At 47.8% G+C, this 27,399-nt stretch overlaps 3 protein-coding genes across 3 annotated transcripts in view; 1 reads left to right on the plus strand and 2 right to left on the minus strand.

Moving 5' to 3' along the window:
* ZNF362 (zinc finger protein 362) overlaps window positions 1-11,006 on the plus strand; it is a 51,039-nt gene extending 40,033 nt beyond the window's left edge. Inside the window, exon 11 of the transcript XR_005647436.1 lies at window positions 10,995-11,006. The gene's annotated coding sequence lies outside the window, so the exon portion shown is untranslated. The remainder of the gene's footprint in view (window positions 1-10,994) is intronic.
* On the minus strand, window positions 400-13,335 carry A3GALT2 (alpha 1,3-galactosyltransferase 2). Its single transcript, XM_039837018.1, has 5 exons — window positions 10,425-13,335; window positions 6,232-6,372; window positions 5,944-6,030; window positions 5,530-5,667; window positions 400-3,215 (listed from the first exon to the last, which is right to left on the minus strand). Exons 1-5 carry the CDS (start codon window positions 10,547-10,549, stop codon window positions 2,528-2,530), a joined length of 1,179 nt encoding a protein of 392 aa, XP_039692952.1. The 5' UTR covers window positions 10,550-13,335; the 3' UTR covers window positions 400-2,527.
* A 156-nt stretch (window positions 13,336-13,491) lies between these two features.
* PHC2 (polyhomeotic homolog 2) overlaps window positions 13,492-27,399 on the minus strand; it is a 47,513-nt gene continuing 33,605 nt past the window's right edge. The window contains 6 exon segments of the mRNA XM_039837015.1: window positions 13,492-14,944; window positions 18,229-18,505; window positions 19,415-19,556; window positions 20,589-20,703; window positions 21,607-21,736; window positions 23,436-23,638. Coding sequence (XP_039692949.1) covers window positions 14,790-14,944; window positions 18,229-18,505; window positions 19,415-19,556; window positions 20,589-20,703; window positions 21,607-21,736; window positions 23,436-23,638 — 1,022 coding nt within the window. The 3' untranslated portion in view covers window positions 13,492-14,789.

Below are 27,399 nucleotides of genomic sequence, written 5' to 3' on the forward strand. Positions count from 1 at the left end.
AGAAGAGCCATTGTCTTCCAGGTCTCTAGTGCCCCAGAGGTCATGTGTGTGACCACTGAATGTTCTAAGGTAAGATGGAGGACACTGTCCCACCAGAGGAAGGGATATGCCAGCTCATAGTCATCAAGCAATAACCTGTTCTTAGGCATACCTGGTCTGTTCTCATATCTATTCTAGAGTCCAAAAGTCTTCCTGGGTTTTGCAATTCTAGGTTAAGTAGAGGGCACTGGGGAACTCTGAGCTGCTTTTGAGAGGAGAGATAGCTCTCATCTCATGTAAGCAATAATTAACCTGCTTATAAAAATTAGTAGACTGTAAAAACCATCAGGATTGGTTTATAGCTGGAATTGCTATTCTACCTTGGAACAGTGGAGGCCATTAAAAATGCAAAGTCTATGAGAATACTACATAATGGATTCAGGAGATCTGGAGTGAAATCCCACCTTCTTAGAGCCTCAGTGTTCCCAACTGTCAGACAATATCTCAGGGACCTCCAGCTATTTTCCTGTCTCCTTGGCTCTGTGACCTCCTTTCCTGGAGGACCTGATGGCTTCATTCCTATTTGAAGCCTGTGCTTTTCCCTGTTGAGAATGAAGAGTCTGAACAGCAGCCACGGATCAGGAAACTTCTCTCCTGGATATCGGGGTCAAACAGCCCTATGGGCCCCGGAACAAGGAAATGCAAGTTTTGTGGACTTCCACTCTCCAGGAGAAAGGGCCATAAGGACACTTTGGGAATAACTTATTTTATTATAATGTCAACGAAAGAACATCCAGCCTATAGAAACGTCTTATAAGAGTCTGAGTCAAATTTTGAGGACATGCCTGGAATCAAAATCTCAACTGACTGACAAAATACTGTGGAGAATGGCAGTTTTGCACTTCCTTTTATGCACTTAGAATCAAAGGAGAAAACGTGCATGAAATCCATTGGTGGTAGATTAAGGAGATGGGAAAAGGAAAGCGGGGAAATCCCTAGGACTGGATAAAAAGCAAAATGAAGAAAGACATCTTTTACATTGATGGTACAGGAGAGTTAGTAATTAACATTACAGCACATAAAGTTGGTATGCAGGGAACAATATAACAGTGAGGGGCTCTGTGGTCTGGTGCTCTGGTGCCAGGAGTTGTGCCTTCAGGAGGTCTAGAAAAGAAAATTACTCTGGTATCTCAAAGGTATGTTATCCTAGAAGCATCAGAACAATGGACAGGGCTCGCTTAAGGTAAAGACTGACCTTTGCTAAGGAAGCTATAGGCCAGGGATGCCACCATGGCCTGCCCAGTTAGGAATTTATGATCAGGCCATCCTGTGTGGTTGGTTACTTTGGGTCACTGAACTTGTCAGCACTGCCATGTGGCCTTCCTGAGCTTGTCAGGTTTATTTTATAGCCCCTCTTTCCGTTCACGGTAACATTACTTAAATGTGTACAAATTATGCGTGAGGGTGGAGGTAGTGAAAGGGCAAAGCCAAGGAACTGGATGCCACTGGTCTCTCTCTCTGTGGCTCATGCCCAGGGGCAGCTCCATTTTGCCCGAGCACCAGCCCTGGCCCTCCAGCTGCTGACCTCCCAGACTAACTCATGTTAAGCCTCTGTGTCTTTAGGCAAGTTATATTACCTTTTTGTGCCTGTCTCCCTATTAAAAAAAGGGGTGGGTTGATTAACCCACCTCAGGAGGGGTCAGCTGAATTCGGTAAGGTCAGAGGAGAAAGGCCTATGTGTCTCATCCCTATTGAAAGTGAGGGAAAGGAGATCTTTCTCTTTCAGCAGAAGCTCCCTATAGTGTAAACTCTGACAGTTTTTTTTCTCTTTTTTTGTAATGCAAGTGCCTGATTTAAGCTTTGATTACCAAGGCATCCACTTCAAAGAGGGCTATCTTGAATAAACTACTTTACCAGCCACTAAAGAGCCAGGCTGCCTCCCCTGATTGAGGTTCCTTTGTTTTCGAGATCTAGGTTGATTGTCATAACTAACCATTTGCGCTACTTGTTTGTTTTTTCTCTCTTCCTGAGCTTTAAATTCCTGCTCTTGTATTTTGAATACACCAATAGAGTGAGCTCATGAAACCGTAGGACCCCACCCTCTATCCTAATAAAAGCAGAACCTCAAGCAATGGATGTGTGCAAGGTCTCTATGCAAGACCTTGCTGTGTGGCCTCAGCTGTGCTGTGTAATTTCCAGGTCCTATTAAGAAATATGCCTTAATTTTTTCAAAGTGCCCTGATGGTTAACGCTGAAGGGTGTCTTGCAGTCATAAAAGAATCACATGGGTAGGTCCCACCACAACACTGGTTATTCGTAGGCTGAGACCAGCACAAAACACTCTCGAAAGCCATGACCTCCACCTCTCACCTCCCGGGTGGCACACACAGGAGGTGGTAGGGCTATTTTCATTCCATCCCTCCCCGTCCTCCAAAGTGCCATGCTGCTTCCAGAAGGGGTCCCGATGGCTTCAGGGTCTCTTCTTGCTGTTAAGCCTTCCCGGCGCCCAAGGTGTCCCGCAGGTGAGGTGAGGCCCAGCCGTGGCTTCCTAGTCGCGCACCAAGGCATACTCCTTGGGCGCCCAGAGCAAACGCGGGTGCCGGATCTCGGCCCTCGGGCCGATTTCCGGGCTCCAGCAAAACTCGGGCGACAGTACCTTGGCGGGCTTGTACAACCAGAAGTACTTGTTGAGGTGGCTCTCATCGTGCCAGCGCGCTTCGAGGCCGCGCGTGCGGTCCCGCTGCTGGCCCTGCGCGCAGTGTGCCGTCAGCTCGCGCAGCGCCTCCACGCTGCCCCCAAACAGGGCCGCGTGGTAGTAGAAGTCGCCTTCCCCCGGCGCCAGCGCGGCAGCCGAGCGCGCGTCCCGCTCATAGGGCAGCAGCCATTGCGGCCAGTGGTAGTGCCAGGCGTGCAGCTGCGCCACTGACTCGGCCAGGGACTCCGGCCCGAAGGCGCCGCTAAAGTGCTGGTCCACATCCATGCAAAACACGAAGTGCGCCTCACGGCCCAGCCGGCCGCCCAGCGCCGCGTGCAGCGTGCGCATGCGCTCCATCGACACGTCCTGCCAGCGCCGCTCGCGCTGCACGCGCTCCACGCGCAGCTGGCGGCTCGGGCCCAGCGGCAGGCGGGGCACGGCGGCTGGGCGCTCGGTGAACACGTAGTAGACCACGCGCTGGCCCACCATGAAGTGCTGCTCCGCTGTCTCCAGGAAGCGCGCCAGGTACTTCTCCAGGTATCTGCCGGGCGGGGCGGGGCGGGGCTCCAAGTAAGACTGGACGCGCCGCCCTGCATGTTCTTCGCCGCCTTCCCTATCCCCATAGTCCCTTCTCGCCCCTCCACTTCCCGACTCTGGCTTCCTGCTCCTCCAGACCTCGTAATCCTCAACCTCAGTGCCTGGAGCTCTTGAACTGTCCAACCCATGATTAAAGATGATTGCAAATTGTTTGCCACTCCTTCCCTCGGCCCTGTGTTCCCTTTCTTGAACAAGGGCTCTCCTGATTCCTTTGACCTATAGAGTACTAAGTAAGTGATGCTATGCTGGCCTTTTGGAGGGCTGCCAGCGTTCGCCTTTGTCTTTAGAGCTCTGAGCCTTAGCTTAATAAGCAGAATTTAAATGCTGCAGCAATGTGAGGAAAACCAGACTAACATCGCAGAGAGGCCGTGCGGAGAGAGATGCCCGCCACCAGTCTTTAGCAGTGGAGACTAGGTCTCCCAGTGGAGACCTAGACGCTGGGGAGCATTGAGTAGCTTTTCCTGTGGAGCCCTGTTGGAGTTACTGACCCACAAAATCATGACCTATGATGATAATAAATTGTTCTTTTAAGTCACCGAGTTGTGGTAATTCCTTATATAGATAACCGGAACGTTTGTAATACCGGAGACTTTGTATTAACAGACTTTAGGATCTCAGGGTTCTGAAATAATGGCAATAGTGCTTAATATCCTTGAACATTTATGATGTGGCAGTGTTCTAGGTCAATGTACATTGTCACATTTAAACCTCACCATATATTCTTATTTCTATTTTTCACATGAGGAAACAGCCACAAAGAGCTTTAGTAACTGGTGTAAGTGTACATACACACAGTTGGTAAGTGGTAGAGACATGATCTGAACCCAGCTTGGCATTGAAGCCTGAACCTTTACCTGCACTTGCTGTATTCCTGGTGGATCTGTAATTGGAATCGGAGACCTTAGAACCCTCAGCATCCCAGTGTTAGACTCACAGAACCTCAGAATTCAGGACCTTTGGATCCTGGAATTTCTGGACTTGGAGATTCTGACCCGTAGGGCTGGTAAAGGAATACCCTACTTGGCATCTGGAATGGAACTGGGGGCACCAAGGCTCTTGGAGAAACCAGCATTTCTGCCCACCTGGCTCATGGCTCACCTCAGCCCTTGGTCTTGTTTTCCCCTTTGCCCCGCAGAGATGCTCCTGGCTTTCTCTCCCTTCTAGAATGTGAAGGACGGAGTTGGAGGAGCTTTGGGGTATCTGATGACAGAATTCCTTCCCCACGCTTTCGGATATCTCTTCCTGGATGCAAAATTCTCACTACCTTCTCGAAGCAGTTTGTTCCATTATTAGAAACTCTTCCTTTAATTGCCCTGAACTCTACCTCTGTGCACCTTAGCATTGTAGAATCTGATTGCCACTCTCAGCCAGGAGTCCCCTTTGCATCTGGAAAGTGGACACCCAGCTTGGACACCCCTGCCATCCATAATGGGGAGATCAGTGCCCCTGGAATTTCTTTTTCACTTACCAGTCCAGCTCCTTCTTTGTACCTGGTGGCCCCTCAATTCCTCGATTGGCTTTCTCCTGCAGTGATCCTGTCTGTCCTCCAACCTGCTCAGTCATCTGCCCCCATGGCCACTCCCTTAGCTTGATCATCACAGTCTGTCCCACTCTGTGAGCCCCCCATCCTTCCAGCCACTTCCTGTGATACCTCCCACCCCCAGCAGTCCTACCCCACTGAGTGCTCTGGTCTGCTGACCTCCCCTCACCCACCACCGCTTCCTCATCATCCCTGTTATCTCTTCACTTGCCTCTCTATCCAGCTCAGAAACCCTCAGCTCTCCAGCTCCTCTCCCTCCATCAGTCTTGCTTGGCAAGCCTCTCCCCTTTCCCCTTACGGTGTGTCTGCACTTGAACTGCTGATCTCCAGTGGGCACTGACTGCAGCTGGGCCATTCCTCTATTTGTCCAATTGCTCTCCCCGTTTCTCACCACCCTCACTTGAATAACTCCATCGTTTTCTCACCACAAACCCAGTGCCTCCAGATGGATCCCTGGCCCCTGTGCAGGTTCTTTGTAGAACACAGTTCTGAGCCCCTATCTGCCTTTGTCGGGTGGGCTTTACACTGTTGGTGTCCAGGGAGGAGGGGAAGGGAAAGAATGGTCCTGCCCTCGCTCTGGGACACGGGTGCTATCTTTGCCTTCTGCTTCGCCTTGGGATCCTTTGGCACAGGGAATAGGGTGCCCCACAACCTGCACCACATGCATATTCTTCCAGCTCCATGCCTGGACAGCACTGCTCCCCTCCCCAGGCCTTACCTGCCTACAGCAAAAACAGTCAGCCCAATAGTGAGGTTCTGCTGTATGGCCTCTTGCTGGGCCACATCTGGATCAAAAGTGCCATCCCAAAGAATGGGGGCTCCCCAGGAGGTACAGGTCAGGACATCAGGCCGGGCCCTGTCCAGGGCAAGAATGGGGAGATAAGTGCATTTATCCACCCACTTGGCACATACTCACTGCCCCATTCCACGCTGGGCCCTAGGGACCCCCAGATGGGTCAGACCCCATCCCTAGCCCCAAACCAACAGAGAATTGGAAGATGCGTGACTGGCTGGGCCGCTGGGCAGAGCGTCAGGCTCTGCCAGGCTGGGGCGTGTGAGGGGGACAGGGATGCTGGAGTGCATACTGTAGGGGATATAGCCAATCTCAGTGGGAGGGATGGTAGCTCCTTACCAGAGATGCAGGAGACCTGTGAAGTTGTCTCTCAGGGACATTTTGGCCAAAGGGCAGGTGCCCATGGGAATGAAGATCTCCAGATGCCTGTGAGGTAGGGGCAGCAGTGAGAGACATGGCAGCCTGCCTAGAACCCCCTAATCCTTACAAGGAGGGAGCGCCTACAAGGATACTTGTGTGGGCTGGGATAGCTACCACCCTCCATCCCTCGAGGAGGCACTTGGAAAGATTCACTTTAACTCTGCCCCTGCGGGTCTCACCTTGAGTGCTGGTGGGAAGGGGGTGTACCTGACTCCAGGGAGCCCGTACAGGAGCAGCCCTAAGAGGCCAGCTGCAAGTAGGATCAGCCACCATAAGACTCTCTTCGAGGTCTTGCAGGATGGGGAGGGCATCAGCAGCACACACTTATATTTATATCCATGCAGATATCTATATACACATATTAGAAATTATGCAATTTAATGTTTCATTTTGTTTTTTGAATATAAATATATTCTCTTCTTATGATACAGACACTCAAAGATACAAGAGGATGTGCAGTGCAAGGTCTTTCCTGTTCCCAGATACCTGGCTTCTCTGCATGGAGGCAGCCAGTTTCTTGTCTGTCCTTCCAGAGACTCTATGCACATACAGGCAATGTGGTAAATATGGTGGCAGATTCTCTCTCTTTTCCCCCACCCCATAGATGGTAGCACAGTAGATATGCCATTCTTCACCTTGCATTTTCCACTGACCATTATGTCTTTGAGGTTATTCCATCTCAGTACTTAAAGGGCTTCCTTACCCTTTTTTTCTAGCTGCCTAATATGCCATTGATTGGTGATAGCATAATTTACCTAACAAGGCATCTTCTGATGAGCATTAAAATATATATCCTTTGCTGTGGGGCATGACCTTGGGCAGGTTTGGGGGATGGTAACATTAGGTGAGGGGTGCTTAGCCTGGGAAGGGGGCAGAACTGATCTTGGATGGGAGAGAGTCTGGGAGGGGACGCAGGGAAGTTCGTGGCTTGTAGTTGGAAGGTGAGAGCTATCTGGAACTTAGAGATGAGTTGATGGGCTGCATGGAAGGTGGCTCTGGTCAGGGACCACTTATCTATGGTGGCTCCAGTCACCTTGGGATCTTCCAGCAGGGGTCAGCAGCCCCATTCCTGGCTCAGAGGAGGTAGACTTTTGGATTTGTCCATGGTTAGTTGTTTTCCAGGAAGGGCTTTCAAAGTTGAGAATCTTAATAAGCTCCTCCTGCGGGGGGATCTCATCCCACTCGCCCCATTCCTTCTGTGTGCTCCTGTCTCTAGAGAGGCTGGATCCATATGGTGAGGAGCATGGACACTGGGACCAGACCCCTGGGTTCAAATCCCAGCTCTGCCACTTAGTAGCTGTTTGAGCTTGGGCAAAGATTTGGATGTCTGCATTTCAGTCTCTTCATCTATAAAATGTAGATAATAAGAATATCTACATCAGAGGGCTATCATGGTTATTTACTACATGCTAAATGATTAGAACAAGGCCTCACACATAGTAATAGCTCAGTCAACTTTAGCTATTATTATTATTCCTCAACAGACCCTCATGATCCCCTAGACAACTTCCCAACTCCACTACCCTACAAATCCTTCCAAAATCTGGCTCCCCTGGTCCATTTCAGGAAGCCTCCCTGATCAGACCCTCCTGTCCCTGCCTTTTCTGCTCCCCTGAGTCACATTCCTCAGCAGGTGTATCTAGCGAACAGCTCACAGGGATCTTGCAGTTGTGTGTGTACACATGTTGATATCCACCTGTTGATAATCTCAATGCATAGCACCTCCTTCTGTTCAGTTGGCCAAGCCAGAAACTTAGGTGCATCCTGACCCCACCCTCTGCCTTGGCCACTGTCTACCATCAGTCCCCAGGTTGGGTTGACTTGGCCTCCTTGATCTCCCCACTCTCTGCTCTTCCTGTTCCCCCGGCCCCCACAGTGACTCTGCCTGCTCATTCCTCACCAGAACCATTCCAGCAGCAACCTTCCTGCTTTCAGTCATTCCCCGTACAGCCCCCAAAGCATCTCATAAAACGCCAACCTGCCCTACCAGTTTCCACAGCACATGACCAGACAAATCCTCAAAGAACAAATGCATTTAGTAGTCAAACATACGGAAGAATCCCGCCTCACTAGTTATCAAAGACATGCAAATTAGAACAAAGAGGTATGTTTTGCCTATAAAATGAGCACATTTTAAAAAGAAAGAAAACGAGCTGCAATAAATGCAGTGAGACAGGCACTCTTACACTGCTGGTGGGAGCGTAAAATGCCACAGCTTTTTTTGAAAGCTACTTAGCTATGGGAATTGAAGTTTTCAGTCTTCATCCCCTTTAATCCAATAACCTTAACTTCCGAGAATATGTTCAAAGGAGATAATCTTCAGTATGGACAAAGTTTATGCATCCAGATGTTCCCTAATTTCTGTTCATCCATGTATTCAACCTATATTTATGGGGCACGGACTCAGACTCAAACACTGTGCTAGGTCAAGGATTCAGAGGGGAATGAGACACAGACCTGTCTTTAGGGTGTGGAGTCAGGAAGATGTGGGTGGCCGTGAGGAGAGGGAATGGGTCAGATGACAGACAGCAAACAGATGAATGGAATATGGCACAGTGAAGGCTGCGATTACTTTAAGTATAAGATGCTATGAGGGCAAATCGGAGAGTGGTACCTGAGACTTGACAGGTGAGGAGGAAATCAGGGAAGCTTCCTGGCGGAGGTGACCTCTAAGCTAGGACCTGAGGAATTAGACGTTATTCGAGCAAAGAAGGCAGTGGAGGGATAAGTCCATGAAAGGAAAACAATAGTGTGCAAAGGTGACCAATGTCTCATGTTATCGCATCTTCCCTCGGATTTCCCTATCAACCACCTCCAAGGTCTGAATCATTCCTCCGTACTCAACTTCCTCCTCGTGTTGCCTTCGTCGACCTTCCCCTCGCAAGAGCTCCTCCTGTGCAAACCTTTACTCTAGAACAAACTAGACTGTAACTGTCTGCCCCACTGGGCTACGAGTTTCCTGTTTTATTAGACTTTGTATTCTCAGAGCCAAATCTGAGAGTCTGCCTCATAATTGGTGGTATTAGTCATTGTTTGTTCAGTAAATGAATAAAGCAATCAGTGAGTTCTTCATCTTCATTCTCTTTCCTAAACTGACTGCTACTCCTTTGCTAAAAACTCCATTTTCTTCAGGGTCAAGTCTATGCTCTTTATGAATAATCCCAGATATTTCCTGAGGGAGACATTCTGCGGAGAGTTTTATGTCCTTATCTCATTGAAGTCTGACCACAATCCCTTGAAGGAGATGTTGTGATTATCTCTACCTTATAAATGAGGAAACTGCGGCTCAGAAAGGTTAGGTCACTGGTTCAGTGCCACACAGCTGAGGTTTGAACTTAGATCTGACTCCTAACCCAGAGCCTGGCATTTGGGGCTCCTTATACCTTGGTCCCAGCTCAACCATGTGGCTCATCTCCCAAGGTTCCCCTGGCCCTGTTGTTATTTCCAAGGCACTTCATGTTCCCTGCCAGTCAGTGTCTCTCCTGCAAGAAGCCTTTGTCTCTCCTCACGCTCCAGCTCCACCTGAGCTCCCGGAGGGCTGGCTGCACCAGGGCTCCCTCCAGCTCCCGGAAGCAGGACCACCAAGACAGTATACTACGGGAGGTACCATCTGTGCTGCAGGGCAGGAAGAAGCTGGAGCGGGCTCGCTGCTGTCCTAGCTAGCTCCCTCCCAACCAGGATAGGGCAAGCCAATGCTTATCTTTAGCACTGTTTCTCAGCCAGGGCAGCCAGGCAGAGCTGGCCCCAAATGGCCCAGGTGAGCTCAATCTCTCAGGTCTGGGAGGGTGCTGAGACCCAGGCCTGCAGTAGGCACCTGCCAGTTTCTGACGCCCTTCCCCTGGCCCAGCCTGGGAGCCCTTAGTCCACAGAGGCCCCCGCCTGTCCACATTCCTTGCTCAGCTATTTTCAAAAAGAGCCACCGCCCCCCCCCACCTCCACCTGTAGGAGGGTGGTCCCTCAAACCCGTGCCCTGTTCCCTGTACCCTCCTTGCTTTCAAGAAGGGGTTAATGATCAGTCATTAGTTCTCAAGTGGGAACAAGCTTCCAGTCCCAGACAGACCCACGGGGATAGCGAGCTCTCAGTTATGGTGGGGAGTGCAGCCGCTAGGTCTTCGTTCTCTCACTTACCAGGGAGCTCAGAGTTAAGGGAAACGAGGAGTTACCCGGCTCTTCACAGGCTGCAAGATCTCCCAGATCTTCCCTGCCCCACCGACCCGCCCCTTGGACTGTCTCTTCCCCTTGGGCGATATTCCCTCGCAGAATCACCTTCCCCCAGGACCTCTGTGGCTCAGCTGGTACTCAGTTGGCTAGTCCTGGTGCCTCCTGGACTGTTCTGGACTGCTCTCAGGTCAGCTGTCCCACCCCATCTTCCTCCACACAGTGGCAGTATCTCCACTCACCTGAGTCCCTCTTTGAGAGCCATGCTGAGAAGCTGGTGCAACAGCCTTCCGTAAACCCTCTCAGCTAAAAGCCAGGTTAGAAACGACCTATCCCTTGTGACTGGGACAAAGCAGTTCCAGTCCATCTGGAACCACACCCACAGGGGCCAGCAGAGTTGAAGTGCATTGGGAGAGATTTGTTTGAGAGCAGAACCTGCTGGAGGAAGCCGGCCCCAGGATGTGGTGGGGGCTGGGAACCTCCTTGGGGCCAATTACCTGGAACAGAGCGGAGTGAGGCCAGCTCTGATTGGCCAGAGGCGCTGAGCCTTTTGTACTGACTCCTCTTCCCTCCCCAGTGCTCCTTGTGCCCCTCTCCACTGCCATCTGGTCTGGTCTGGGAAAGGCCCGCCTCAGGTCAGGGTCCTCGGGGGACTCCGGTTCTGTGTGGAGCTTCAGACAGACCTCAGCAGCGCTGGACGCCTGATTGTGGTCTTGGACAATTTACCTTGTGGAATCCTTCACCTCCTCAGCAAATTGGGAGTACAGTCACCCGGGACAGAGTAAGAGCCACACAAGGTAGTGGAAATAGAGTTGTTCTGGAAAGTTTACACAGGGTGGGGTTTTTAAAACGGCAGGTTTTGATCCATCAGAGGGCCATGAAATCAGTTTTATGGATCTTGACCAAGATTTAAAAAGTATGAACAGGAAGAGAATTGAAAAGAAAATATCAGAATATATTGTACGTAAGAGCAGGTATTGTTTCGTGAAAGTTTTGTTTGAGTTATGTATATTTAAGTATGTAAGTGAGGGTTGGAAACACTTTTTAAACTGTCATGATCAAAAAAGATTTATAACATAGTTAAAAGACTTTATTTGATGTTAGTCCATTGAATATTTTTAAAGGGAAATTAGATGTATTCGATAGCATATAAACCAGGCAAAATTAAATCACTTATTATGATAGAGAAAAAGTACATTTGATAGTAAAGGAGAATTAAAATTTAAAAAATTCTACATAAAGACTAAACACGAACAAGTATATACCTAATGGCGCACCCTTCAAACACGATTTCTTACTAAAGTAAAGAAATAGTGCCAATATTTACCTAAGTTAGTCACTCAAATTCACTGATCTCTTTTAGGAGTAGTTTGGTTCCCTCCTTCTCCACTGACATAAAAGCAAACTCAGGTGGGGATTGGCTTTCGTTGTCTTTCATAAAGGGAAAATAGAGGTCCGGAGTGGAGAGACTTGTTCAGACCTGGCCAGGCCACATGGCACCTGCTCAGACGGCCTGGAGTGGGAGGCGAAGTGCATGGGGCTCCCCTAGGTGCCCTCTCCACTGGGCACCCTCCCCAAGGTTCTGTATGCCCTCCCGCTTCCCCCTTAGCTCAGGGTCCTGTGCTGGGCCCCCAGTCCTGCTAGCCATTCCCTACCTCCTGGACTAACCAGACTTTCCAGTCGTGGTTCTACTCTCTAGGTGATCAACTACAGGTAAACTTTGGAGATACTGAAGGCCCAGTGCCAGACCGCTGCAATAAAGCGAGTATCACAATAAAGTGAATCGCAATAATTTTGTCTTCCCAGTGCAGTTGTTTATACTATACCATAGCATATTAAGTGTGCGATAGCATTCTCTCTAAAATAACTTACATACCTTAATTTAAAAATACTTTATTGCTAAAAATGCTAACCCTCATCTGAGCCTTCAGTGAGTCACAATCTTTTCGCTGGTGCAGTGTTGATGGCTGCTGACTGACCAGGATGGTGGTTGCTGAAGGTCAGGATAGCTGTGGCAATTTTGTAAAATAAGACAATGAAGTCTGCCACATCGATTGACGCTTCCCTTCACGATTTCTCTGGAGCCTGTGAAGCTGTTTGATAGAACTTTACCCATAGAACTTACAAAATTGGAAATCTCAAATTCTCTCAAAGCCTGATGCTGCTTTATCAACTCAGATTACGTAATATTCTAAATCCTTTGTTATTTCAACAATGTTTACGAGATCTTCATTTACCAGAAGCAGACAGACACAAAGTGAGCAAATGCTGTTGGAAAAATGCTTGCTTGAGGCAAGATTGCCACAAACCTTCAGTTTGTAAAAAATGCAGTATATGTGAACTGCAATAAAGGGCAAAAATTTGTGGTATGCCTGTTATTAGTTTCTCTTCTTCCATGTAGTACATTTTAACAGGCTTTCCAGAGAGGCATTATCAAGATATGGGTATTGACAGTTTTTTCTTGCTTTATCTTCCAGAGCCCTACCCTTAGAGACTGATTCCATAGGTTGGGGCCTGGGTCTCGAACCCACATTTTAAACAGGTGAAAACACTGCCTTAAGGAAAAACTCAGAGCAGGGGGAGGGGCAGGAAGCCAAGATGCAGGAAGATTTTAAGCTCTGTGCAAACAGGGCACAGGAGTGTCTTGTTTACCATCAAGGCGTTTCTAGCACAAGGCCTGGTTCAGAGGCGTGTGGTCAGCACGAGCCACTGTTGGTCGCACATACGTCTCATCCCACTGGTCTGTGCTCCCAGCTTCATGCCCATGCCTTTGTGTGAGCTGCCTGGGTCTGGAATGCCCTATCTCTATATGAGGCTTAGGTGTCAGCTTGGGGACAGTGACTCTTCTAATAATTTGCTATTGCAGCATCTAAAAAAATGCTCAGAAAGTGCTGAGTGAACCAAAGTCATTGTAAGGGCTATCCTGGACACCCAGCAGTGACGCCAAGTTTGTCTGCTGAGCAATGGGAGAGTCTGGGTTCTGCCTCAGGTGTTCCAGATATTCCTGGCCCAACAGTGTCATGTCTCCCCAAGAGGTAAGGGACCTCAGAGCTGAAGGGGCCCTGGACCCTCCCACTCCAGGGGACACCTGTGTGAAGAACAGTGGTGGAATCTGCTCCTCCTGTGAGAACTGGGACTAAGGGTGCCCTCAAATGACCTGGACCCAGCAAATGCAGAGGATATGCAGTCCAGTTAAGGTGGTCATCCGTTCCCCAACCCAGGAATCCACTCCTCTTCTTATGGGTGAAAAGTAGCCACTTAGGACCTGTATCTGCAGATAGGCATCCCCAGGAAAGAAAGGCACAGAAGTAACAGATTTTACAGATTTATTTTTAAAAAACAAAAAGGTTAAAAAAGTCCTTCATTTCCAACCCTGCCTGGGGGTGTGGGTGGGGAATAGAACAAGCTGAGAAAGGTGCCTACCTTCTTCCCGGGGAGAGGCCCACTCTTCCCCTGGGAGCCTGCAAAGGACAGGGCAAGTCAGAGGCAGGCCCTCGCCCTTCCTGCCCTGCCTCCTATGCAGTAGCTCAAGTTGCTGCTAGCAAGTTCGAGATGCAAAGTGTGGGAGTGGGAGGCCAAAGGCTGCCTTCTTCGCATCATGGTCACTCAGCTCTTCTCTTCCCTCAGACGTTCTCCGAGCCCCCAGCACTGGGGCCCCCAGGGTGGGTGGGCAGGACAGGAAGCTCAGCCGGGCCCAGCGCACCCACTGGGTTACATGGCCCGGCCCACCGGCAGCTTCCTTAATGCTGTTCGTGACACAGCAGGGCAGTCAGGGGGACTTCACAGTGTGGGGAATGGGCTTCAGATACATTGTGACAAGTCTGGAGAGGAACATCTCCTAATCTTCATTGCTTTCTGATCTTGCCCCTCTGCACTGGGGCGGCCCTTTTTTTCTATTCCCCATCCTGAGGCTGAGTGGAGTCCAGGACAAAGCACTAAGTGGCTGCTACAAAACACCTGGAAATGTCAGAGGGTGGCTCTTGGCCTATCTGCCAGTCCAGGCTCCCACACAGTCATACAGTCACACACACAGCGTTAAGGCGTCTGTGCCAGCAGGCATGGCCAAACTGGGCCCAGCTTCTCTCTCTCCACCTGCGGAGGGTTAACGGGGGGAAACCTGGCTGCTTCAGAAACAAGCTGAAGGGGGAGAAGCTGGCAGCAGGAGAGTTAGCCAGGCCTGGAGAGGGAAGTGGGAGGAAGGCAGGCAAGGGCTTTCAAGGCCTCAGTTCGGGCCTGACGGCTGCCCTTAGGAGTAACCCAACTCAGGTTGGGGAGCCCTGACCATATACCCCCTGGAAAATGGGGGACAGAGAGAGGGGAAGAGAGAGGGGCTAGAGTATTGGGACTTTGGAGGAAGCCAGTGCTATCAATATTTACAAGCATAAAGCCCCATCTTCTGTGCCACCTACCTCTCTGCCCCTCCCACACAAAGAAAGGCCCCTGAGAGCCATGGGGAGGTGCCAAGACCTCATCACCAGCCACGCCCCATGGGGAGAGCCCCTGCCCTCCACCTGGCCCCATGTCTGGGCCCCTTAGGAATGTCTGTCTGGCTCTGCTCAGCTGGGAGGAGGCGTCCTGGGCCAGAATCCTGGCTGCCCTGGCCAGCCCTAGGAGTCTTTGAGCATGCTGATGCGGGCATAGATCTTCAGGGCGGGCCCCAGCTTGATGTTCATAGCACTCATCAGATGGTCCTCCTTGAGCAGCAGCAGAGCTTGCCCGTCGATTTCCTGGGCACGGAATTCCTCTGCTATCTCCTGGCAGCCTGAGGGAGACACCACCGAAGACAGTATCAATCAGAGCTACCGGTATTCACTCATGGCACTCACTGCACTTTAGACACATCTCATTTAATCCTCACAAACACACTTTGAGGAAGATGCTGCTGTTCTTCTTTTACAGCTTGAGAGAAGCTAAGTGACTTGTCCAAGGTAGCCAGATTCCAGGATGGCCCTCAGAGATCCAGGCCTCCTTATTCATGCATGTACTTGTTGAGACCCCCTCCCCTCAATGAACTGGATGACCTGGGAGATGAATAAGGTACTGCAGTAGTGACAGCATGTCACTTCTGAGTCTAGATCATAAAGGGCACAGAAGCTTCCACCTTGCTCGTTTGGATATTTTGGAGTAAGCCAGCTACTATGTTGTGAGGACACTCAAGCAGCTCTCTGGAGAGGCCAACGTGGAGAGGAACTATGGCCTCCTGCCACGACCAGCCCACTACGCCATGTGAGTGAGGCACCTTAGAAGTGATTTCTCCAGCTCCTAACCTTCAGACAGCTGCAGCTCTGGCCGACATCGTCACTGAGACCTCGTAAGAGACCCCAAGCTAGAAATGTCCAGCTAAGCCGCTCCACGTTCCTGACCCACCAAACCCTTGAAATGAGAATTACTGTTTTAAGCCACTAAGTTTTGGGGTAACTTGTTTCACAACAAAATAACTACTGTAGATTCTGGTGCCTGGAAGAGGGGTGCTACCATAACAAGCCCTAAAAATGTGGGCATAGCCTTGAAAGTGACAGTGGACAGGAGCTGGAAGGACTTTGAGGAGTGTTAGTGAATGCCGAAGGTGCTTTGAGAACCAAGCAGAAGTCTGATGGTCTTTGAGAAACTCCTGGAGAGCCTTAAAGGAAAGTGAGGCAACTGTTATTCAAAACTGGAAGAAACAGACCCTTGTTATGAAATAAGAGAAAACTCAGTAACCTGTTTGCTGGTGGCAACATGTTCAGTTTAATGTACCTCATGAACTGAGTGATCTAGCTAAGGAGATTTTTAGGCAGAATGTTGAAGGTGTTGCCTGGCTCCTTATTGCTGCTTTCAGCAAAATGAGGAGAGAAATAAGATAAAGAGAAACTGTTAAACATAAAAAAACCAGGATTTGCTTGTTTTAAAAATCTCTAGCCTCTCTGGATGGCAAATGATGCTAAAATTAAGAAATGGTTTCTAAGTAAAGATCAAATCCAGGGCACAGTCAAGAAAACATGGTCTACAGATAAAACTGAAGGTGTGACTTAAATCTTTTGTTAAGACTTCAGAAAGATCTAAGGTGCTGCCTCAGAGAACTGTTCAATCAAAAGGCTAAGGATTTTATGGACATGCTTCACAGATCCTCTCCATTCAACAGCAGGGCTTCTATGACGATAAAGGACACTATCTCTTAGCTTCAGAAGAAGCCCAATGTAAAGCAAGGCTTATCTTGAAGACATTTTTGAGTATGGTTTTTGTCTAATGAAGTGAGCCCCCACCAAGATACAAGGGAAGCCCACAGACTTTAAGAGAATCATATTGGCAGAAACACTGCTTGCTTGGACTGCAAGGGTCAGAGGTCATACAATGTAAAAAGCAGCTGGAAGGCCGAGAAAACTATTCCACTGAAAATGCACACTAGCTTTCATGGAAGAGGAGGAATGAATGAAACCTCTTGGTTCAGAGGGTGGAACCAAGAGTGAAAGAGAGTCACTCCCAGGCTTTGAGTCCTAATCGAGAAAATGCCAACATGTGTCCTGCTACATTTCAGAACTGGTATCCTGTTTTTTCCCTTTTTGAATGGGTATGTCTACAGCAGTTATCCTAAACCTATCCCACCATATCTTGGATTTGTGGAGGGAAATGGATAACCTGTTTCTAGTTCTCAGGTCTGCAAAGGAGATGAATCGTATTTGAGGAGCTGGACCCCAGGAACCTCACTCATGCCTGGACCTCAGTAAGGTGATGCGATCCAGGACTTCAAACTACTGCTGTAATGGGGTGAGACTCAAGAGGAATTTGGTAGGGGGTCAGAGGACCTTTGCATGAGGCAGGAACATGAGTCACTGGGGGCCAGTGGTGGATTATGCAACCGGCCTCCAAACAGCTCCCAATAATCCTTGTTTCCCTTTCACGCCCTCATGAGTCCCCTTACACAATGAACAGAGTTGACTTGTGTGACCAATAAAAAACTGCGGAAGTGACAGTATTGTATGCAATTTCTGAGCCTAGGTCGCAAAGGGCAGTGGTTTCGACCTTGCTCTCCTGGATTATCACCTGTGGCAAAAACTGACTGCCATGTCATGAGAACAGTCGAGTAAGAGTGACCTGAAGAGGCCTATGTGAAGAACTGGGGTCTCCTGCCAACAGCCATACCCTACTTGAGAATCATGTGTGGCACCTGGGAAGAGGATCCATCTTACAGACCCAATCAAGTCTTTAGATGACCCTGCCTTGGCTGACATATTAATGGGAACCTCATAAGAGATCCTGCAGCAGAAGTGCCCAGCCGAGCCATTCTTGAAGTCTCATAGCTACCCACAGTAACTGTGTGGTAACAAATGCTGGGATGCAGCGATGATTAACACACAGAGTTAACCGGCAGAGCTGGGATTTGAGCCCAGTTCTGTCTAGAAGTCTGTGGTCTTAACCACTATACCCCACTCCAGTCTCTGAGTAACAGCCTTGTGGTTGCCATCAATACCTGACCTGGTTGGTGGCTGGGTGAGACTAGTGGAAAAAACAGTAGAGATGCTTTGGAGTCCCATTGAAAGCATCCATGAATTCAAGGTTTGCTTCTAGATTCTAGCCTTCAAAACCACCTGTACCCCACCACACAGGGTTATGTGGACTTCCCAGCTACATCATGTACTTTTGGATCTTCATGCCCTGCTCAAGCTGCTACCTGATGCAATCTTTCCATCTGGCAAGGGCCTACTTGTTCATTGTCATTCAGTTACAATTTCATTTTGATGTTCTCCTTAGATTTCCTACACTCCCCCTTGTCTCCCCTCCCAATGTGCTGCAGGAGACACATGGTTAATTACATTATCATCTCTGCATTTCACATGAACCACTTATCATACCAGTCAATATACTTAATTATAGCTATCAAATATTATTTACAGTTTGCTAGAATGTAAGCTCTTACAGGTAGAAACCTCATCTTATTCATCTCTGCACCCCAGTTCCTAAACCTAAGTCATTAACTGCCTAATCTTTCCTGGTGGTGGGAGGTGAGGTCTCTCATTTCCTTTTATGCCTTGCTATTCCAAGCAGGCATGGAACTTCCAAGGGCCTTACCTGGCAGAGAGCGGATAAATTCATAGACATCTTCTACGTTCCATTTGGTGGGCTCACTTGGCAGGAAGTGGTGTCCCATGCCCACCAGGTCCCGCATGTGCATGTCAGGGAGCTCCAGGTCCCGCTGGCCTTGTCGCCGGCGGGAGGTAGATGAGCTAGCTGATATGGGTGACAGGGGTTCTTCATAGCTTGAGTTATCTGAGCAACGGCTGGAGTCTTCCTGGCTGTGTGTTAACTGCAATGCAGCAGTAACTGAAAGGGGTACAGTGCCTGTTGGCTGGGAGCAGAGAATAAGTTTTCTTCAGGATAAGGGAATAAACCATCTCTAGCAGAGTGACAGGCAAAGGCAGATATATTTTCCCTTTTCTGTCTTTGAATTCCTAGATCAAAAGCATCTTATATGTTGTCCCCTCTCTGATCCTAAGCAGAGTTAGTCCCTCCCAGTACCAGAGCATGTACCACACACTTCAGTGCATTTATCTGACTGTAGGTCTGTTGTTCCTTCTAGATGTGGGGTTTTAAACCAGGATTCTATGGGTTTCAAGGGGTGGTCAATGAGCCATCAGAAACAGCATGTGAAATTTCTTGCGTATGTCCTTCTGGACATAGCTCTCATCAGATTCTTAAAGAGGTTTACAACCCAAACAATAACAATGAGAAGCAAAATACACACAAGGTTCTGAAACACCACACTAGGCTGTGAGTTCCTTTAGGGCCACCTAGAGCCTTAGCGCCTAACAGAGTTCCTGGCATACAGCTGGTGCTAAAAAAATAATAATGAGTGAACACCCATGTTCCTGGTAGAGATCTTCAAGAACTCAGTGCTCTAATGTTCGAGAAGGCAACACAGTGGGAGGGTAAGGGTTGTAGGTTGCCTTCTCACCTAGCTCTCTATGTAAGACAGGAGATAAGCAAAATAGCCAGGCAGGGGAGACCCATGTCCATGGCCTCAGAAGTCATGGATGGAGACACACGGCAAGGGCAGAGGTGATGATGGGGTGAGGTCACTGAAAAGGGAAGTTACTTTGTAAGTGTCCATGGGTCTAAATGGGTGAGACATGGGGAAGGCTTGATCTGACAGATTATGAGAAACAGTAACATGAGAGACCATGCTGACATCAGCAGCGGAAAAAGAATGTGGGTGTCCCAGGCCATGGTAAAGAAGAGAGTGGATGGGGACTCTCACCTGCTTCTTGGTATCCTTGGTAAGTGGTGGCAGACTGGTTTTGCTGGCCCGGCGGCGGTTGTGGGTTGTGGCTCCGGCCTTCTGCAGCTTGCTCCGGTCCGAGTGGAAAAGCCCCACGCGTTTTGTGCAACCCACATTGTACCTGCCAGAGTCAGGGGAACAAGGGAAGTCAGAGAAGTCATAGGGTGTATGGGCCCCGGGCAGAATAAGAGCAGCCAAGATACCGGGCAAAATCTGAGTCTGTCTATTGGTTCTAATTCTAAATCCCTCACGTGACACAACTTGGATCATGGTGAGAACCCACTGCAGACATATTCTACTATAGCTATTACCTGTGTTGAGGAACTACTGTCCATTGTCCTGGGGCAGGGTAGCTTGGCAAAGCTCCTCAAAGGTGCCTCATTTCCTCCAGCACAACTCGAAGGGATGAGGGCCGAGATAGCCTTATTCTAGTTGGCCTGCAGAGGACCTATGGCTGGGGACCCAAAGACTTCTTCTCTTTGGGGGCTCAGGGCTTCAAGGTCAGCCGCCTCTTCCACCTTGGTACCAAGACCACATAGGGCTTCAGAGTCAGATGAGTCTAAATCCCAAGTTCTAAATCCCAAAGGATAAGGCACGATGACTTATCCTTTGTGCCTCAGTTCCCAAATGTGTATAAAGGGGACAACAGCAATACCTGTCTCAGAGTTATTTTGAAAATTACATGACATAATGCATATCAACAGACTAGCACAGTGCCTCGCACATGGTAGGCTCCCAATAAATAACGCTGGTTTTTACTATGATCATCAGTCGTCTACACTGTGTGAAGCTCATAACTAGTACAGCGCTCTGGGCAAAACTCCCGGCAGACGGCTTACCCTAAGGAGACAATGGCTGCCAAGGGCAGGAAAAGAGGATGGGTGCCAGTAGGACCTGGAGGGCCAGCTAAGCTAAAGCACTGCTTCTTCTCCTTGATTCTGCGCTGCTCTGCTTGGGGGAATTCTTTGGTCAATCAGCGATATGATGCTGTTTTCAAGATGGTCAAGGAAATAGGAAGTTAGATAAACTACACCTATGGCCTCTTGGGGTGGACTATTACTGAAGGGAGGTGGGACACAGGAGCAGGATACAAAGGTGCAAGCCTGAGGAAAGGGAAGGGGCTGGGCACAGCAATGGGGCTGAGACCACTCACCTTTTTGCACAAGCCATGGAACAGAAGCGCTTGGAACGCTTGAACTTGTAGGCAAAGTCCACCCGGCCACAGAGCTCACACTTGAGTTTGAGAGGGGTACCCTCCTCTTTGGATTCTGAAAAGTATAGAAATTGGTAGGTGTGGAGAATGAGCAATTCCCACAGCACTGTCGGCAGTCCCACCACGGGGCCTCCCTACTCTCTTCTGCCTCCTCATGTTCCCACAGCTGTGGCATGGGGCAGCAATCTTGCTTGGAAAATGCAAACCTCCTTTGTCACTGTTTTTGGAAGGGCTGTTTCCCTCTCTAGAAAGCACCCAGAAGTGTCTGTCTGGTGATGCATCTGAGACGCTGACAGTTTTTTCTTTTAAGTGATATGAGCCTAGGCGAACACAGGTGGGGAAGAATCAGCACTCTCCTTATGATCCTGGAAGAGCAAGAGGCTCAGCAGGAACTCACTGGATGCTGTCACGCCTGATCTGGAATTCTCCTACCCTCCCTTGATTCGTCTAGCTGGCTAGTGACCTGGATAACAGAACCCAAGAGTTTTGTAACCTGTGCAGCGCCCCCTTCCCCAACTCTCCAGTCAGTCAGTGGCTCATGTGGCAAGTGCAGTCCTCCCCGGCTGCCGCTGTGCCCCAGTCCTGAGAGCAGGCTCCTGAGGCAGTGAAGGAAGGGCACGACCTGCCTGGTGCCACTCCTGCCGCCCTACAACTTGCCAATCACTCACATAAGGAAAGCAACTTTTGGAATCCTGTGGTTGGCTAGAGTGGGGCTGGAGGAGAGGCAGGGGACAAAGTTCCCCAAGGGCAGAGACTTCTCCTGTCTTAGGGATAGGGGCTGATAAGGTACTGGGGGAAACGAAACGTTTAGCGGGCTGACATGTTTACATGCTTCCTGGCTCAGAGTTCCTCCATGGATACCAAAAAAGGAAGTGTGTAAAGCCTATCTTTCCAGCCTTGCCTACTTCCTGTTTGGCCGAAGCAGAAGGCCTTAACATTCAGGGTCTGAGACACCTACCTTGCAGATAGGGCTCCTCCATCTCGGAGTCAGTGGTGGTGGTATGATCCTGCTGTGGAAGTTTCTCAGGCAAAAACCCCTGTGCATACTTCTTCTTGAGATTTCCTACCAGCAGGGACGAACGTCCCACCTAGAGGACAAGGTGACATGGAGGCCATGAGGGTTAGGTGGGAGATGCTTCTTTGCTATCCAGCCTCATCAAAATTACATGTATAAAAAGCATCTAGGTGCAGATGCCAGCCCCTATATATCATCACCTAAGTATGCCCTGCTCAAGGCCTATTTTGCTGTTTAATAAGGCAAGATGTCAATGGACACTACAGTGAAGGGATGGCTTCAATCCAGGACCAAGGAATGGCTTAGGAGGTTAAGAAAATATCAACTCTTCCAAATGTCTAAGGGGCAGAGATGGAGGCAGAGATCAGGTTTCCCACACTGCCAGAACAGGTGCCAAGACCCAGTGCTTACACGTCACCAGGCAGAAATACAGCCAAGGCTGTATGTGAGTGTATGTATGAGACAGAGAAACTTAGCAACCACTTTTTGATTTCTTATTGTTTTGTACCTTACTACTGCCCTACCCAAGGTAAAGGTACAGGCAGCACTGGAGAATAGGAAAAAAAACCCAACAGACTCTGGGCTCAGAGCAAATGCCCTCTGTGGTTGCCAGGATCTCAGACTGGCTAACTCGCTCTTTTGATCCTCCCTTTGTTGCCCTTGTTCAGGAAGCCTGGTGGCCAGATCTCCAGAGCAATGCTGGGTGTGCCAGTGAATCTACATCTACCTTGTGAGATCATTTGGCTTCCGATGTTTCTCCAGAGGGCCAAGAGGAGGACATAGTCTAATGAGAGAAGGGATATGACAGGGCTAGAGCTACTTATAGCTAAGGCACTCCAGGTGGATTTCTTTGCCACAGGCCTTGAACAATCTCAGGAAGAGACAAGAACCTATGTGCCTTTTGGCATTTTAGAAGGGCAGGACACCCATCTCAGTTAATCAAATTTAGAGTCTTCTGCTGATTATTCAATCCATGTGTGGATCCAAAGAATGAGCAGAAGGCAGATGGCATCCTATGAAGATAATGTCTGTAACAGCCAGATTATTTTATCACAAGAGGGGCTAGTGTGCACCTGGCTTGGGGCTCCTCCCATCTACAGAACAGGACCACGTGTCCTCCCTGGTCTGCACTGACCAGAATCGGCTCTGGCTGCTTTGTTCTAATAAGCCATTTTCTTGATTCTTTTATATTTCCTTCTGGTCATAAGCTTCAATTAGAGAAACTTGATTGTGCCCTTTCTGAAATGCCCCATTTATTCATTCACCACCCTTTCAAGGCTCTGTCCCCAGAAAAGCTTCAGGCTAGAACCCTGTTCTTTTCATTTCGGATATATCTTGAGAATTCTCTTCTACAAAGGTTCCTTTTATTCTCTACCAGGCCAAAGGTTTTGGCATTCAAAACTGAGTGGGGTCTCATTTCCCAAAGTCCCCCATCTGGCACCAGACGCTCCAAGGGTGAGTTCCCTTCTAACCAAGGGGTTGACACATCACCAGGCAGGACACATCTGAGTCTGTGTGTGGACACTTCTAACCATGGGGTCTTGCCAATTATTACTAGTCACTGAACCCTCCGGGAACTCAAGAAGATACTCAACTCTAGAAAGAAAATGGCTCTCACATTCCTTTGGGGGAAAATTAGCAAGGAAAAAACAACCTTTTCACATTTTTGGAAATTTTACATGGAAACGTAAAAATATTCTAATACACATCCAAAATATACTTAAAAAAAAAAGAAAAGAAAGAAAAAAAACGGGAAAAGAAGTAGTCCGTACCGGGAAAGGCTCCGCCCCCTCCTGGATCACAAACCCTTCGATAACATGCGTCAGGATTTGGGGTTTCACAATGGCCTGTGGTGGTTTATTCTCACCATTCTGGGGGGCAGTGCCGGTGATGCTGGAGGCAGAATTTCCGTTCCCTGAGGTCATGCCGGGGCTGCTGAGGTCGGTCAGTGCATGAACAATGCCCTGCCCTGTCTCTGTACAGGGAAAGTAGGGAAACACAAGCAGGAAAGGTCAGAACCAAGTCCAGGCCAGGAGAAGAGCAGGGACTCAACATGGGCCTGGCATTTCTCATGAAGCCAAGACGATGCAAACCAAGCAGTCCCCTCTCTCAGCGACCTATTTAACAGTGATGCAGTGGCAATGGACACAGCACCAGGTGTGACTATAATTAGTTGTGCAACAATGCAGCTAATCAGCTAGCAGTGTTTCTTAATTTCCCAACTGTGCTAAGAACAGTTCGACCAGGTTAAACAGACAAGAATTCTGCCTCTGAGAAGTGAAGACCTTGATCAATATTGATATGGACAAATAAGGTAACATTCAGTTCAAGGGAGAAAATGTATTCAAAGTGATGTCTAAAACTAGAACAAAAAGCTGAACTAGATATAGGGCTTGGGGTATAATGAGGTTTGGGGGAGACACGTTATTAAGTAAACCTTCTATTACAAGGTTCCTTGGAAAAGGGTTAGATTTTAAGTGTCTTGTGAAATGTCAATACAGAACCCCAAGAAATCAATGTAAAGGGAATTTGGGGGCTGAGCCCCAAGTAACACAGCAATGTAGCTCTGACTATTCAGAGACTAGTTATTTGGGGTCACTGCATTAAGATACACATATGTTCTATTTTTCCTCCAAGGAAGCCGCTAGGCAGAGATTCTATGCTGTTTCTGCTGGTCCTGTGCTCTCAGTCAAAGCCTCTGGTCCACTTCTCAACTCCATATCCAATCTAATCCTCAGCCAACCATAGATTCCTTCCCTCCTTCCCTCCATCCCTCTGTGGACAACTTTTCCTAAATTCTGCTCTATGAACCCACTAGTCTTCCTCTGAAAGAGCTAACAGCATGCCCCAAAAGTGTGATGAGGTGTCCACACAGAACCACACAATGGGCCTCCTCTTCCCCACCTCAAACAGCACCTCTCAGGAGCTGCCCCTCAGGAGCTGTTTTAGAGGTGCAAGGCTTCATCACTTCACTTCTGTAACTCTCTCCCCACCCTTCCCTTCTCAGGGCCATTCTCTACCACTACCAACTGCCTAATGAGCTGAGGATGTTGGAACTTCTTAAAAAAGAGAAAAAAAAAAAGGAAGAAAAAGCCATTTCTTTATTGATATTAATAGCCTATTAATATTAAGTATAACACAGCGTGTCTGTTAACATACTTTAAAAATGATTTCAGAGAATTTTTTAATTTTTGCACAAAACTTTATATGAAGACACTCTTACTTCACATTAAAGATCCAAAATACCACCATGGAACTGGAACTCATAGTGCCTAATTGTGTAGCATAGAGAAATCAAAATAAACTCATTTTAGCAAGGTTTATAACTAGTTTATTTTCTTACTAGTACCCCTAATGCTCAATAAACTAGAATAAATTTTTTGATGAAAAAGAGTTGGCTATGACACATGCCTATAGTACTCAAATCTCCATAATTCGACTATAATCAACTTCAGAACTGAGCAAGAGTCATCCAAGAGATGTGACTGATGCGATATTTTTAAAAAATGTGACAATCACACCAGCAAGTTAGAAAAATTCCCTTAAAAGTGTTTATAGTCACTTATAAAAAAAAGTCATTTATAAAACAGCTTTGGCTTTTCTGTAAAGATGGAAAATTTCTCACCTTTTGGAATTAGTCTTTCTAAATTGTAAAGGTGTTTTGGAACTGGAAAAAAACTTTTCTTAAAATCCACGAATAACTAGGAGAACTGAGTTAATTATATAATCGATCAAATTAAGTTTCTCTGCCTTTAAATATTAAAGTCTGCATTGACATAATTACATTTTCTACTTTAAAAATATTTTAAAAATTCAAAGAAACAAGTATATATTTTATTTAAAATGATGAATAAATATAAAAATTCAAAGCTTACTATGTAAATTAAAATTTTATTTTTAGATAATGGCTACTTCCTTTTAAATAAAACCTCGTAAAAAGTCTCTGATTACTCAAATGGACTAGATTATAGAATCAAGATCATAAAGTCTGGTTCAACCTCTTACTAATGCTTGAACCTGCTTAGTAATACCCTCAACTCAATGATTTTCTGGCATGTGTTTAAATACCTCTGGTGATAAAGGAACTCACTACCTCTGAAGTAGTTTGTTCCTACCTTGGGCAGTTCAATTAAAAAATTCTTCCTTAAAATGAGGCAAAATCTATCTTCTGTTCATTTCTGCTCACTTATCCTGGCCCTGTTCCTTACGACCACACAGACAAGGCTAATCATATCCGTATCATGGGCAAAAACATGAGCTTAGACCTGGCTTAGAGACTGGCCTCTATCACTTAAGTGGATTAAGGGCAAGCCCTCATCTCTCTCCGAGTCTCAGTTTCGCTGGCTGTAAAATAAGGACTATAATAATACCTTCTAGTGTCACTGTGAGACTAAATGAGATAATGAATAGCAGTGCAGTGACAGCACACTAGGAAATGCTCAAGAAATGCTCTTGAGTGTCATGAAAAATGCCACTCATGACCCCGGAATATATTCTCTCTTCCAGGCCAAACTCCCTCTGCTCTTTCTTATATAAAAAAGGTTTCAAGTTCATCATCAATCTAGGTCTTCTTTGCTGGCATTTTTTAAAGTCTACCCAGTCAATGCTAACATAGTAACAAGTATATCGATTTAAGAGATCGGGTAGGTATGATTTTTGTTTTGTTTCTTTTAAAAACACATTCCTGACTGAGAGCACAGGTAGAGGGAAATGAATGACTTCCTTGCTTTAGATTATAATTCCTTTTTGGAATTAATCCATTCTTCCCTGAATTCTGGGATCACTCTCACTTCCTGCTTTTTTTCACTGATATTCATCACCAAACAGCCTATGATCCCTTCTTGTCTCATTTTATGGGAACTCTTTATCCTCGCTCAACTCCTCTCCTTCCCTCTCCATCCCTTCCCTCCTGTCTCTCAGATCTGTGCCTATTAATGTACACTATAAGGCAGGGTAACTCTTAAGGTCAGATTCTTTCCTCATGCCAAATACAGTGAACAAGACACATTCACCAGCTCAGAGGCTAGAGGGCCAACAAGCAGATAAACCCTTTCACCATACCATTACAAACTATCACTCCCATAACTTGGGCAGGTTGCAGGAGAGACAGAATTCAAGGGAAAGAAGGGAGAGTGTTTTATGAACACACAAGTTTGCAACTACTGTGCTTTGCATTCATCTTGTAGGCAAGTACTTCACCGTCTGCTTTAGTAACAAAGGAGTTTGGGCTATTTCTGGAATGACCAAACACAATCTCACCCCCTGCCAGGCTCAGCACTCTGCGATTAATTTAATCTGTTTCTCCACTCTCCCAGACTGCTTTGCAGCCTGCTTGCAGGGAAAGCAGCTTAATAGGGAAACTTGCAGAAACCTGCCCTGCTGGCCTTTAGGCCAGATAAAAGACAGAGACAAAGCAATACTCCATCTTTGGAATTCTTCCTTAATTCTCTTGAATAGGCTATAAGGGATGCCAGGGACTTCCAGGGGTCTCAAATGCCTTTATACAGAGTTAGGCACCTGAAATCTGAAAGGCCAAGACACCAGGAGTTCAAGAGGCTGTAGAATCTACCTTGCCCCCAGCACTACCACCACTAAGCATGGCCTAGTGGTGGTAGTGCTGGGGGCAAGGTAGATTCTAGCCTTTAATTGAAACTGACCACAAAGGGCCAAATATTCAGATCAGAAGGAACAGAACAGTATGTTCTGTGGGAGTTGTTACATAATATATGTCTCGAC

This window comes from Pteropus medius, unplaced genomic scaffold (assembly GCF_902729225.1).
Source record: "Pteropus medius unplaced genomic scaffold, Ma_sr-lr_union100, whole genome shotgun sequence".
Taxonomy (NCBI): Eukaryota; Metazoa; Chordata; class Mammalia; order Chiroptera; family Pteropodidae; genus Pteropus; species Pteropus medius.

Bases quoted from the DNA above. Each gene is read 5' to 3' on its own strand.
- A3GALT2 (XM_039837018.1), bottom strand. From the start codon at position 10,549: ATGGACTGGAACTGCTTTGTCCCAGTCACAAGGGATAGGTCGTTTCTA. The intron at 6,373-10,424 runs GTGAGTGGAGAT...ATGTGTATATAG, and splicing joins GCTCTCAAAGAGGGACTCAG to ATATCTGCATGGATATAAAT. The intron at 5,668-5,943 runs GTAAGGAGCTAC...TGCCCTGGACAG, and splicing joins ACAGGTCTCCTGCATCTCTG to GGCCCGGCCTGATGTCCTGA.